Here is a 13,669-nt window from a genome sequence, read left to right as displayed (position 1 = left end):
GGGACGGGCGCGCAACCTGCAATTTGGGATCAGTCCGATACAAGATGAAGCCATTCCCAAGAATGATTTTAACATCCGAACAGAAACGGACTGTTTTCTTCGAATAAGGGAGACCAGACGAAGAATCTTTAGACACCGCTCGTCTGAGACGAACGCTTTTGAGAGCTGCGTGTCTAGGATTGCTCCCAGGAAAGTTCTGATCCGCAGAGGTGCAAACTGTGACTTTTCTTTGTTTATGGTCAACCCTAGAGACCGAAACACTTGCTGGAAAAGGTGCGTGTCCCGATCCAGCTGATGGTGGCATTGAGACTTGAGAAGGCAATCGTCTAAATAGGGAAAGATCTGAACTCCTTGTAGACGCAAGTGAGCCACCACCGGGGCCAGTACCTTCGTGAACACACGAGGAGCTGAACCCAGTCCGAAGGGTAACACCCTGAACTGAAAATGTAGTGGCCCCACTTTGAAGCGCAGGTACTGTCGATGTCGTTTGATTATTGGAACATGAAAGTAAGCGTCTTGAAGATCTATGGTGGTCATAAAATCCTCGCTGGATAGAAGACGCAGAACTCCTAGTAGTGTTAGCATTCGGAATAATTGAGACTTTAGGAACTGGTTGAGAGCCCTCAAATCCAGAATGGGTCGCCAATCTCCGTTCTTCTTGAGTATGAGGAAGAATCGAGAGTAAAAACCTCTCCCCCTTTGATGTATAGGGACCACTTCGACTGCACCCTTCAACACAAGAAAACGGACCTGATGGAAGAGCTCCTCGAGATGTGGAGGAGGTGGGCCATGAGGTGGAGTGCAAGGAGGAATCTCTGTAAACTCCAGGGTGTGACCCCGTTTGACAATGTCCAATACCCAGCGGTCCGAGGTGATCGAGGACCATTGGGAATAAAACAGAGATTCGCCCTCCAACAGTTTGAGAATGGCACAAGTCATTGGCGTTTCTGTGTGGTGCCACGATAGGACGACTTTCCTCTGTAAGGTCTGGAGGTTTGCTGACGAGACTGCTGGTTGGGCGTGTATCGTTGGCCGCTCTGAGTGTAGGAGCGGTATTGTTGTCCTCCTCGGAAGTTGGAAGAAGTGCCTCGTCCGCGCGCACCTCGAAAGGACTGCTTCCGAAATTGGAGCGTGCCCAAGGACTTCGCCGTATCGGTGTCCTTCTTGATGGATTCGAGGGCATCATCGATATGGGATCCGAACAGTGATTCCCCATCATAAGGCATATCCAAAATTCTGCTTTGGACTTCCTGTCGGAAGGAGGTGGACTTCAGTCAACCCTGTCTTTGGAGTGCTGCCGCACTTGCCAGGAGGCGGAAACCTGTGTTAGCGATATCGACTGCAAAGTCAATGATTTCTTCCGCTGCTCTTTGACCATCGCGAGAATTTGTTGTGGTCAGTCTTGGATGCATCAGGTATGAGTGCCATTAAATCTGCAATATCTGACCACATCTGCCGGTCATAGCGTCCCAAGATGGCTAAAGCATTGGCTGCTCGGACAGAAGTTGAGGCCATCGTTGAGAACTTGCACCCAATAGCATCTAATCGTCGACCCTCTCTATACGGAGGGGATGTGATTTGGGACGCTGGATTCCGAGCTCTACGCTGTGCGGCCTGAGTCACAACAGAATCCGGTTTGGGATGAGAAGTCAGGCAAGCTGGGGAGCCAGTGGGGGCCTTGTACTTCTTTTCAAGGCGTGGAATCTGAGCAGGTAAGGAGTTAGGAGCTTTCATTAGTTTAATTCCCTCTTTCCACACGAACTCAATAATAGGAATAGTGTGGACCTGCTTATAAGGTTTGTCTTTAAAGTCGTAGAGAAGCAATCTTCCTCGTGTTGGGACCGTGGAAGCTTGAAACTCTGAGTTGCTTTATCCATTAAAAGATGGAAACTGGCAATATCAACTGGTGGCGAGTCACTTGAAGTACCAGGTTGAGGAGAAGGCGTTTGCGTCCTATAATCGTCCCAGTCGGCCATATCCTGGTCACCTGCTTCATCATCTGTTTCGTCAGGAACCTCACCATCCTCCCGTTCTGCGTTCGCTTCATCATCCGCATCCTGCGGATATACAGTGGTATGGATGCTAATAGACCTTTGAATCCGGGACGAAGTTGTAGTTGGTACGACAGGTGGCAATGAAGGTGGAGGTAGCACCACAGGAGCGGGAGATTGTGCAGGAGTAGTTTGCGGACTAGCCGGAAAACGGCGATTGTAATCATCTAGCATATGCTGGAGATTAGAAATTAAGGACAAAGGAATGGTGGCCACATGTGTTTCAACGAACTGTTCCTCCTGTTGAAATTCTGGCTCACCGCCATCATCAGAGTCTGTGTCCTGACATTTAATAATTAAATCAGAGGGACTATGTGCTGCCCCAAACGTGTCTTCTTCATGCTCCGAGTCAGATGTAGTAGCAAACATCGGAGAAGGTGGCTGAAGCTCTGGTTCGGAGATCTGTTGGCAGGGTACTGCAGAGCGAGAATGTGAAGATTTAGATGTCTTCAAGGGCACCAACGGTACAGAAGCAAAAGAAACTGGTGCCGTCGTCGACGGAGCTGTGACCGACGACGAGGCTGAATCAGCTGTTGTGGCCGGTAACTTTTAAGAAACCTGCGTCGACGGAGTGTCACCGTCGACGAGCGATCCAGTGTTGGAGCAGCCGTCGACTGATTAGTCGTCGTCGGGCGTGTCGTTGACGGGTTCGTCATAGTCGACGGGCGAGTCGTCGGCGGCGGTTTCGCCGTTGATACTGGTACTGACCCCGTCGACGGGGCCCTAGTCGACGGATCTGTCTTCGTCGACGAAATCTTCTTTGTCGACGAGATCTTGGTCGACGGTGTCTTCGTCGATGCGGCTTTAGTCGACAGCGCCGTCGACGACGATGTCTTCAGATCTTTCGTCGACGAGGATTCTCTCTTCTTCGTCGACGAGATAAGAATCGTCGACGGGACAGGTTTAGACGGCAACGAAACCCTTGTCGACGTGAAGGCCGTCGTCGAAACCATCGTCGACGATGAGAAGGCAGAAGTGGTAGTCAGAGTAATAGTAGACGATGCAGGCAAAGCCGCTCTCGTCGACGGAGCGCTCGTAGACGCTCTCGTCGACGGAACGCTCGTAGACGCTCTCGTCGACGGCGGGCCAGAGAGAGGTGTAAAGACACCTTGAGAGGCAGCCAAAGACGCCTGAGAGCCAGGTCTCGTGGGCGTAGAGGTGGTAGAAACGGCAGTAGAGACTGCAGGAGCCACAGACAGGGCTAATTTTGGCTTCTTGAGGAAAGGAGAAGGAACCTCCTGAACACTACCCCTCTTTGAGGATGAGGAGAAACCAGAATGTAGACTCTCTGCGTCGGACACTAAAGAGTCTTTGTCCTTCAGACGCTGCAGCCAAAGAAGAAGACGGCCTTCCCTGTCCTTAAGGGTTTCGGTAGAAAAGATTCTACAAAACTTGCAGCTGCCAGCCTCATGATCTGGATATAAACAATAAATACACTTCTGGTGGGGGTCCTTTTCAAAAAGACGAAGCTTCCCACAAGAAGAACATGGTCTGAATAAAGACTTCTTACTTGACATTGTAGATTTCTGGAACTAGAAGATAGAGATGAGAACAAACTGAGCAGAGCTCAGGGAGACTTCCTTCACACGACATGCGGTAGAAAATCTGAGGGCTTGAGCTTCTGAGGAGAAGGTTCTAGAGGGTGCTGGCGCCTGATTGGCTGTAATTAGGACTAACATAATGACACTGATGTGTTACAAATGGTTTTTCTCTTTACCATGCATTCCTATGTAGGAATCGTTTTTGAGTTTTCTATTATGTTTCCCTTTCTTTATTGTTATATACATTATGTGTACATATATATTTATTATATATTTAGCATTATTGCAATTTTATTTATCGTGGGACTCCCACTTCGACGACGGGGAATATTCAAGCATGTGAATCTATGAAAGACACCCCTAATACTGGAGAAATTTCGTTTCTGCAGCTCCGTGCGCTTGCAGAGTCTGTTACCCTCCGAGGCCCAGTCTCAGCATCATACTGTTCAGCGAACTCATCATGAAATGGCAGGTCAACACTGTAGCCGCAGCCTGCTTTCACACGATTTGTAAGACTTTCAGATGGCTCCGCATTAGCATAAGGAGAAAGGCCCTTATAACCAGCCAGCTTGACTACGGCCATGCACTATATGACGACACCACCAAACTCATGCAAAGACTGCAGACCATCCAGAACATACTCATGGAGCCACTCTGGAGTTAGTTCCTTCTCCCACCTCACTGGAACTCACCCTTGCTGAACCACTACAAGAAGAGACTCAAGATCTGGCTCTTCAACTGACACCTGCAGCACAGAGCTTGGATACTCCCTGGGGTGATTAGCCGTACTATACAAATACTATTTGATTGACTGATTGATTTGGCCACATGGTAGCTATGACTACATTTTAGCAACCTGAACACTGCAGTTCCATCTCTTAAAATTTCATAAAAATAATTGTCAATGTGCTTTCGGAAAACCTTTCTGCAGGTTGACCTCATTGGATAAGTGAGTGGAGATGTGGGGTAAGAGGCCTTACATTGACACATACACACAGACAGCACAAGACTCGAAAAACACGTAGGTAATGGTTCACTCCAGAGTAACTCAAGGCACTGTTCTTTCACTAAGATGTCAACACTGTGTTTTTTTATCAAGATTGCTCTGTGTCCTGAACTCCGGGGGTGTACCAGATGCAATCCCTGCCCTTCAATAGATTTAATGCATCTTCTTAAGAGCGAGGAAAGTCCTGATCGCCCGTTAGAAAGGGCCATGAGGCACTTTATAGAAAGTGTGGCCACACACTGGTTCAAGAAAAATCCGCAGACAACACTACACAACAATAGCACATCTCTGCCATGGTTTACACAACAGTATGAATTCCCGACACTCTATAAGCAACACGCCCAATGTGCGCCTTCTTCTCTGAAGCAAACGGTCCCAGTGCTGTTTTACAGCGGCCCAAGACACGGAGAAACAACAGACGGAAACAAGGTGGAGGTGGTGGGCGGGGACTGAAACCAGGTGGGGCCCTGACACTTGATGTGGTGCTCCACAGCTTCACTTCAAGGACCTCACAGAATCTTTTAAATAAAATTAACTCTGAAGCCCGCGGATGGACGGTGCCACAGTCGGCACAGGGCTTTATTGATGTACACTAAATCCGAGGGCAGTCTGGTTACATGCAGCCCAAAATGAGCCCTGTAATGATGGCCCTTAAAGGAGGTACTGTTACGTGTCCGTCCACCGCCCCAGTCACCACCTTACTGCATAACGCCCCCACCCCAGATCAAAAAACCCGCCGGCACCGAGATAAAAATAAACGAGGCCCCTGTTTGCGCAATCATCCGGTACAAAGGAGGCTCTGCGCACGGCGTCCCAGACAGCGGCTGCGACCTCCACGCTTGAGCCAGTGCGGTGTAGGCCTCCTCGTGAGCGGAGGTGACCTGACGTCTCCCTTGGGCTACGAGGGCACCAGCCGCACCGCCAGAAACAAGGGCGCCGACTGAGGAGAAAGACTGCCTCCTCTGCGGCGGGATTGAAGAATACAGCGGCCATTCAGCGCGCATACGGTGTAAGTACCGATGTAAACTTCCCGAGACCCACCAAACAGAACCTTCCTCACGCTCAGCGGCGGGCAGACACGTCAACTGCCATCCTCCGCTCTCGGCAGCTGGGCTAATAATACGGATGAGCTGTCAAGAAGCACAGGGAGAGAAGTGATAATGGAACGTCGGTGTGTATGTACATGTAACCAAAGAATCAATGTGATTATGACTGCAAACTCAAGTCTCCCACTCTAATACAAACCCGCTCCACCATTGTGACGTGGCCGTGAAAGTGAAAGGCCAGCTAATTAAAATTTTAAAAAACATATGGCCCCTCCACGCCTGCGCCCGTTTCCCTTGTGGGAGCGAGCAGGAGCACCATATGTTTGAAAGTTAATTACAAACAGATGTCGCCATAGCTCGCTCCCGCAATGCAAAGCGTGCACGTTTTTGGGCGAAAAAGCAAATTGATTCCTAAAGGTCTCCTCCTATGCAGCGTGCGCGAGACCTAAAAAAAAATCCGAAAACAATCATAGCTTTAAAGGAGAAGCGCTCGAGATGGAAGACACAAACAGCGGAAATGATACACATTGTCTTTAATCTCCCTCTAAAGATCTAGTACTTTAATAGAACTGGCTAATAGTGCACTTCAATAGTTATGCAGACATTACTGGATCACTTATAAGTTAGGCTGTAGAAGCAGGCAGGCCAAAATTTTGGCTTCAGACAATAAGAAGTGTGGAGCAATAGCTTAAAACTTAATTCACAAAAAAAGGAAGTGGGATCACAGAAGCAATACTGAAAGAATAACACAGGAAAGAAACAAACCAGGAAGGCATACGCAGCAAAATTGTGTTAGGGACTGAACCTCAGAACAAACTGAAGATTTAAAGCACTGCATTGTTCTAAGGAAAATTTAGGACAGGCACAACAGAAGGAAAAAAAACACACTGTATTCATGATATTAAGTTAAAAAAACACAAACTTACAGCCTCCTTGAGCATTTGTTTGTTGGAATACATCAAATCTTCATCAACGAAGAACTCATCCTCAATCACTCTAAGCACATTAACAGCAGATTCTAGAGGTGTTTCACCAGTTTCATTCCTAAATAAACAATCTAAAAGAAGAAAAAAAACCATTAACAAATCCAATCCGTTTGGCTTTCTGGCTAGCCAATGGACACCAGGAATTCACTCACTGTTGGAATATATATGTTTATGTTGTACTGTTCTAGCCACCGTAAAGCAGTTGCAATACCATTGCTTTTATTTTGAAGCCCTGTATTGTCATCATTACAAATGCTGTAAGTATGCAGTAGCAGTATCATGATGGTATTGTCTGTTTGCTGACCAAGAAGTAGGATCAGCAGAATCTGGAGGACACCAAGGGTCTGATCGAGAAAACCTGTTAGGAATCACAAGGAATGACATCCGAAAATTCCCCGAAAGCACTGATGGAAAGAGAATTTCACATCAAGCAAACATGGAGGGAACAGAGGAATACATTGTGAGATCTGAAACAAAATGCTTACAGTTGCGACTATCAACATGTTTGCATGACCATGCACATTCACTCAGGCAAACAACAAAAATTAACATACTGCAACAATACCTGGACCCCATAACCACAGAGATTAAACAACCAACAGGATCACAATTGTGCCACTATCAAATTTACTGGACCAACTCACCCGGAAATACAACCCATGAAGGGATTTACAGGTAAAAATGACTTATCTCAGAACTTGTGCAAAGTAAAGTGTTTAGTCTTTGTAAATCATGAAGCTATATAAGAGAAGAAACAAGTGATCAATTATTAAGAACACACCAAGGAAGCATATGTGACATAATAAATACATTATACTAGTGCAGTCCTGTGTACCACCTGAACACAAGCACCTCCAGTTCATATATCAAGGAAATACGACAGCATTTCCAAACTAAACAGAGAAAGCGGATGCTATGGACTACACTACAGCAATGTTGACAATCTCTCAAGAAACCTGATACTTCCTAGAGATCCAACATAGTCTGGGACATAAACTCAACTGAGAAATTAGGAGAAGGAGAACTCACTGGACAGGGAAATTCCAATAAAAGCGAGCAGTGTACAACTTCATACACTAGGTAGGCATAAAGAGAGTTCATCTAACAAAGGATATCTTCAACAATGGCAATATCAAATAGTACACTTAAAACAAAAAATGTCTCATGCCAAGTAAGAAATGACAACTATGCTTCCCCCTACAATGCATGCCACATTTTCCCACTAGGTTGGTCACCAAAATAATCAACTGCTATTCTACAACCATTGGCCAGTAAGGCTGTGTGGCATGTCATATTTACACTCAGACCAATGTGGCATAGCACATCACATTTTCCAGCATTTCACAGATTACCCTACAGATCCAGAGTAATGTGGCTTATGTCTTCTGTCATTTGTCCTTTGCTATAGGAGCCAGTCGCTGCACACTTTTTGATTACAAGCTCCCAGATGCACCCTTGCACATTACAGCCTCTAATTTATTTGTGATGTTTACCATAATTCACTGCTTTCTACAAACACTTTCCTAGGTTATAGCATTAGGAAAAACTTGAATAGGTCTAAGCATTTGGTTCAATTACATGACGTTCTAACTAAAACATCAATTAGTAAGAGCAACCAATGAGAGGGGACTTAGTTTGAAAAAGGTAAGCAGATAGGCTCGTTGTTTTGGTTCCGAGTAAGGGATAGGATGAGACTTAAGGTTAGGTTGAACATTTTTATTAAGACGGAGGGTGAGGATGGGAGGGTGTACAGTGGGTGTTAGATGCAGAGTGGCAGTTACAGTGACAGGAAGGTTTAGGATATTGCTTAATGTTTGGGTTAAGGATATGGGTCAGGATCAAGGAAATGGAAAAAAAAATCTTATCAGTTCGGTGGACTGGTCACATAGAATCATGGTATGCACTGCCAGCCTGGACAGCAATAATATCTCAAGACCGAGGTAAAGATATAAATAAAGGAACTGTCTACTACTATAGGAGACACAAACTCAGCCACACAATAAACACACAAACATACAATCACAAATGCCTTCAGCGTACCTAATCAATGCTGCAATGAGAATCAATGGATCTGCAGGAACCAAGGGCACTCAATGAAGGTATAAGGCCTTCTAGAGGTGTCATTCATGCTCTAGAAACTGCCCATTTGGATGTCCCATAAGTGCTAGTGATCTGAAGAGGCCAGCATTTGACAATGGAATGCGTTGCTGAGACATAAACAGTTTAGAAGTATACACACCTAATATTGTTCACAGGAGAACATGGACTATTAGGACCCCACACTCAGAAATGTAACAGTTTCTGGCTCTAGTTGAATGGACACTCCTGTACACCCTCACAGGAACCTTGGACTCGACAAGCAATTAATGATATACACTTAAAACCACTATGATTCACTTCCATCACAAAAAACTTAGGTGTAGGCCTTAAAACCCACGGTGCTGTCAAACCACATCTAAATATGATGTATTTTTAGACTGGTCTATAACAGCATTCAACCATTGTTGTCAAACAATGACCTAGTCTAAGATTAAATGCAAACAGTCGGATGAGAACAACTGTAAAATCACTGAATCCCTCAGTGGTCTTCAAGAACGAGAAGGTCCAGGAATAACTTTTGGTAGCTTTCAATAACAAATAAGGCACACAGCACTAGAAACTACACTTCTCAAATTACCAACAGTGAAAACCTCTGGAGGAAGAGTGACATAATTCACCTCCTAAATTTCAGTCACTCTTCAAATTAACACACACCCCGCTAGGCAGTTTATAATATCCAGAAATCTAACAGTCTGGCCTAATGTTTTTGGAAAATTAAACGTCAATATGATGGTGCATGCTCAAAATATATCATGAAAGTCTTCTGAGTGGAATCGTCCCATTGTAACCCGAAACATAAATTGAGGTTCCTGCTTTCTAATGTTGGGCCCGGACATTACAATTTATTTCTTTAAAAAAGCTTCAAGTCACCAGATATGCTACAACTCCTCCTTTAGTCTGCAATGCACATGGAAACCAACTCCACCTTAACTGCTTTTCACTCAGCAGGTGAAAGGAAAAAGTGGAATGTAGAGTATGACTACTATAATGTGCAGTATATATTTTAAGTTGGTAAATAGTGTGAACGTAAGAAAGATGCCATCTTTGTCAGCTCCAATGGGAGGAGGGTGGGCCCATGTGATCCCACATCACTACCCATTACAAACAGATGCTTACAGAGTACATAACATTTCTGTTTGTACCATGTGTTGCTATAGATACACATGCTCTCCATCGACTGTGAAGCTGTTTTCTCCCAAGCAGTGGTTAGCAGGCAGATGATGAGGTTGCTTCGAATAATATTCTGAACACCCACCATAGACTGTTGGTGGGCTAATACTTTGTAAAAATATGTAGTGTTGACCAAGTTGCTTCCTTGCAGCTGTCGGTTAATGGTAGGTTACAGAGGAAAGCCTCCCTTCTTACATGTACAGTGTGCCCTAGGAGGAGCAGTGAGTGCACGTTTGGCTTTGATGTACTAGGTATGGATGCATTTGACGATACAACTTGCAATGCCTGTTGTGGAAATGGAATGACCTTAATTAGGGGTGTGGACTTTAATAAAATATCTACTTGTCCATGGGCAGGTTGCTTCATAAATCTACTTGTCCTGTAACAAAATACACTTGTCCCTTGGGTGTCATGTAGTGCAGAGACAAATTATGGCAGCAATCTCATTATATAAGAGCTCTTATATAGCCTCTCTGATTGTGCCACGGCTCATACCCTAGTAGTGTTTAAATACTAGCAATCCCCTTATGTTGCCACGCTTCCGCAGATCTGCATACTGGGGATGAAGGGAGTGGTAAGTAATAGTTCAAAGGTTGGAATGCCCTTTTGAGCGTGAAAACCTGCAAACTTGCATGTTTTAAGGGTTTTCAACAACTCTTCTCTAATCTTTTCCCATATTGAGAAATGTTGGAAATTTACTCCTCACAATGGCAGAATTAAACATTCTTCCAGAGTTGGGGAAAAAGTGGTTGGAGAGAAAGTAAGCTTGTAAACACTTCGCATGAGCAACTCTACACATGCATATTTGCTCCTGCTAAAATGTAGTTCACAAATATTTTCTAGGAGTACTATTTCTTGCCCTACTTCTGTAAATTCATGTGAATTTACGAAAGCTGTATAGCTGCACTTCATGCAAAGGACATATACCATGGGTGCACTTTTGACGCTTTCTTTAATAATTGGGCCTCTAATTTGGTCTGGCGTTAACCGTGACCTTTTGAGTTTATTAAAATTCGCTCTCTGTATCAGCTGGCTTCACTGCGAGTGACAGCATTCTGCTCTTTCATAAGTAACATATTGGCACACAAAGTAGTTTTGTTCCGTGCCAGTAAATACTATGGCAGTGTGTACTTTTTGAGACCAAAACTGTTTTTGCTTTTGCCAATGTTTGTTATAATGGTGAGGGACTGACAGCTTCCACACCAGGAAGGTTTTACAAAAACCATGCCATAGCAAGTCTCACACTGACAAAACTAAGAAGCTGACCAACAATTTCAGACTGACTGGCTTTGCCAATGCTTGTTTATTTTGTTTCCCATAATCTTATTGAAACTGGTTACACTGATCTTCCATTATGAATATTTTTGGGAAATACTAGCATGCATCAACACATTTTACTAAATGATGCTGCAAAGAAATGGTACCTGAAATTATACAGCAGTTTAGTTAAAGTTTTTTTTCCTGCTATAATTTTTTTATAAACATTTTATTTTGAAAGCTAAGAATCATCAATCTTGCTTTTAAGCTTCTGCAAATATTTGCATCTAATCAGAGACCATTCTGGGAGCATTATACATAGCCTCATATTGCTAAACTTTGAAAACGTGTGTACACATTTTTATACTGGAACCACTGTCAGTAGTGCAGTCAGAGCTTACAACATTTACTTAGAGCGCACACCCTAAAGGCTTTCAATTAATGAACCATAAATACAAGTTTGAACAGCATTAGCACACAGACACAAATATGATCTTAATTGCAGACAGTTGCTGCACTGTGTTACTGCATCTGGCAGTCAAAGGGTTGTGCTGCAGGGGGTTGGGCCTACTTGTCCCAAGGACAACAATTGCCCTTTACCCCAAACACGGGTGGCAGGAATTCCACATCCCTGACTTAATGGGACGATACAAAAGCTACAAAGATCTGATTGGTTTTATGGGAAGGATATAGTCCTGTTAATATTCCCTACAGAATCAGGTTGTGAAAAGAACATGGGCCCAATAGTTTTTTTTTTCTTTTTAATATTCTGTTTATTGTTTTCAAGTTACATATAACTACATCATTAATATGTATCCAACTTGGATATTCTTCGGGTTCATCGCTACATTATATACATTCCAAATACGCAGTTTTATATGACAATTTCTGTACATCATCAGTATGGTGCCATCATATCGTTCAGGGGGCCTGGTCTACCCATCATGACCGCAATACATATCTCTTCAGCCGTTCAACCATCACGAGTACATTTCCTCATTTCCCATCCCCTGCATTATGTCCAACATAGCCCAGTCAGCTGTATAGTCATCAATTATTCTGGGCAATCATTATATCACAGTCTATATCCCAGACATATCTCAGTCCGGTCGTGACCACTCTCAATATCCTCTACTATGCAACATTTGCAGAAGTTTTAGATCTCATCCCTCAGGTGAGTAATCAGATAACATGTCAATGGGGCCAATATCATTAGGTCTAGAGGACACGGGTAACAATTCCGTATATGAAGCAAGCTTCTCTTGGCATGTTATCAAGTCATCTAGCCAAGTCTTGAATTTGTGCGCCCGCCCTCTGCCCCACCTGCAGGCCACCCTCCTCTTGGCCATTAGAAGCGCTATGGCAAAAAATTTACGATGTTCTGCTCGTAGGGATTTAACATACCCCAGCAAGGCCAAGAGAGGATCCGGCTCCACAGAAGTATCAATTATCAGCTGCAATGCGCGAAGGATCCAGTAACCCTTGACTTCCGGGCAATCCCATGCCAAGAGTAGAAAATCCGCCCCCTCAGTATGGCATCTATCACATCTATCATCTACTCTAAGCTTATATTTGCACATCTTAGCCGGGGTGTAATATAGCCTGTGTAAGAACTTATGTGTAATCCGGAGTCTACTACTCGCTGATACTCGTTCGGTCTGAAAGCAACAGGTCCCCCATTGGTCATCCGTCGGGGCAGTCCCCAACTCCTCCCCCCATCGCGTGCGCGACAGTGTGTCTGGAAGCTTTCTCTGTGCGTGTACTGATTTATATATCAGGTAGACTAGTCTTTTGGCTGAGGCCTTTTCCAGAATGAGTTGCAGGGGGGCCAGTACTTGTGGGTCCTCCGGAAACTCTGGAGTTAGCGATCGTATTCCCTGCATAGCCTAATGTACAAAAAAACATCAAGAGTTGTCTTCTGTTCCGATTGAAACATATGATCAATAGTACGAAATCTGCCTTCATAATACAAATCCCCCCAGTTATTGATGTTGGTCTTACGTTTAAAATTATGAAAGATTTCCTCCTGTAGCAGAGGCATGTTAGGGTGGTATGTTAGGGGCAACAATGGCGAATACAACAGGGGCACATCTAGCATGCGTTCTATACGTTGCGATGCTGTTATCGTGCATACTAGGGCATTGGGCTGCCTATCTCTGTCCCCAACAGGTAGGTATAACGCTCCTTCAAGAGGAATGGGGTGTGCCAACCAATGTTATGCTGCCACTTGTGGCATATACCTCGGTTGCTTAACCCAAAACCACGCAAAATGGGCCTGTGCTGCAGCAAAATATAGCTCAAAATTCGGTATTCCAAATGCTCCCTTTGAGTAGGGCCGCGTCATTATCTCCCACAGCAATCTGGGCGGTTTACCTCCCCACATGAGTCGTGTTATTTCAGATTTAAGCGTATTAAAAAAATGCGCACCCGGGTAGAATGGTATGTTCAAAAAAAGGTACAGAAGCTGGGGGAGTATCACCTTTTTTATCAAATACGCACGGCCAGCCATGGA

The 13,669-nt window shown here is 44.6% G+C and overlaps 1 protein-coding gene across 1 annotated transcript in view; it reads right to left on the bottom strand.

Moving 5' to 3' along the window:
* TERF2 (telomeric repeat binding factor 2) overlaps window positions 1-13,669 on the bottom strand; it is a 663,265-nt gene that overhangs the window by 594,810 nt on the left and 54,786 nt on the right. The window contains exon 3 of the mRNA XM_086945762.1: window positions 6,571-6,701. Within this exon, the coding sequence (XP_086801888.1) occupies window positions 6,571-6,701 (131 nt within the window). The remainder of the gene's footprint in view (window positions 1-6,570; window positions 6,702-13,669) is intronic.

The sequence above is a fragment of the Lissotriton vulgaris genome, chromosome 12 (assembly GCF_964263255.1).
Source record: "Lissotriton vulgaris chromosome 12, aLisVul1.2, whole genome shotgun sequence".
Classification (NCBI taxonomy): domain Eukaryota; kingdom Metazoa; phylum Chordata; class Amphibia; order Caudata; family Salamandridae; genus Lissotriton; species Lissotriton vulgaris.
Note: the sequence above shows the minus strand (reverse complement) of the source record. Positions and strands in the feature narration are given on the sequence as shown.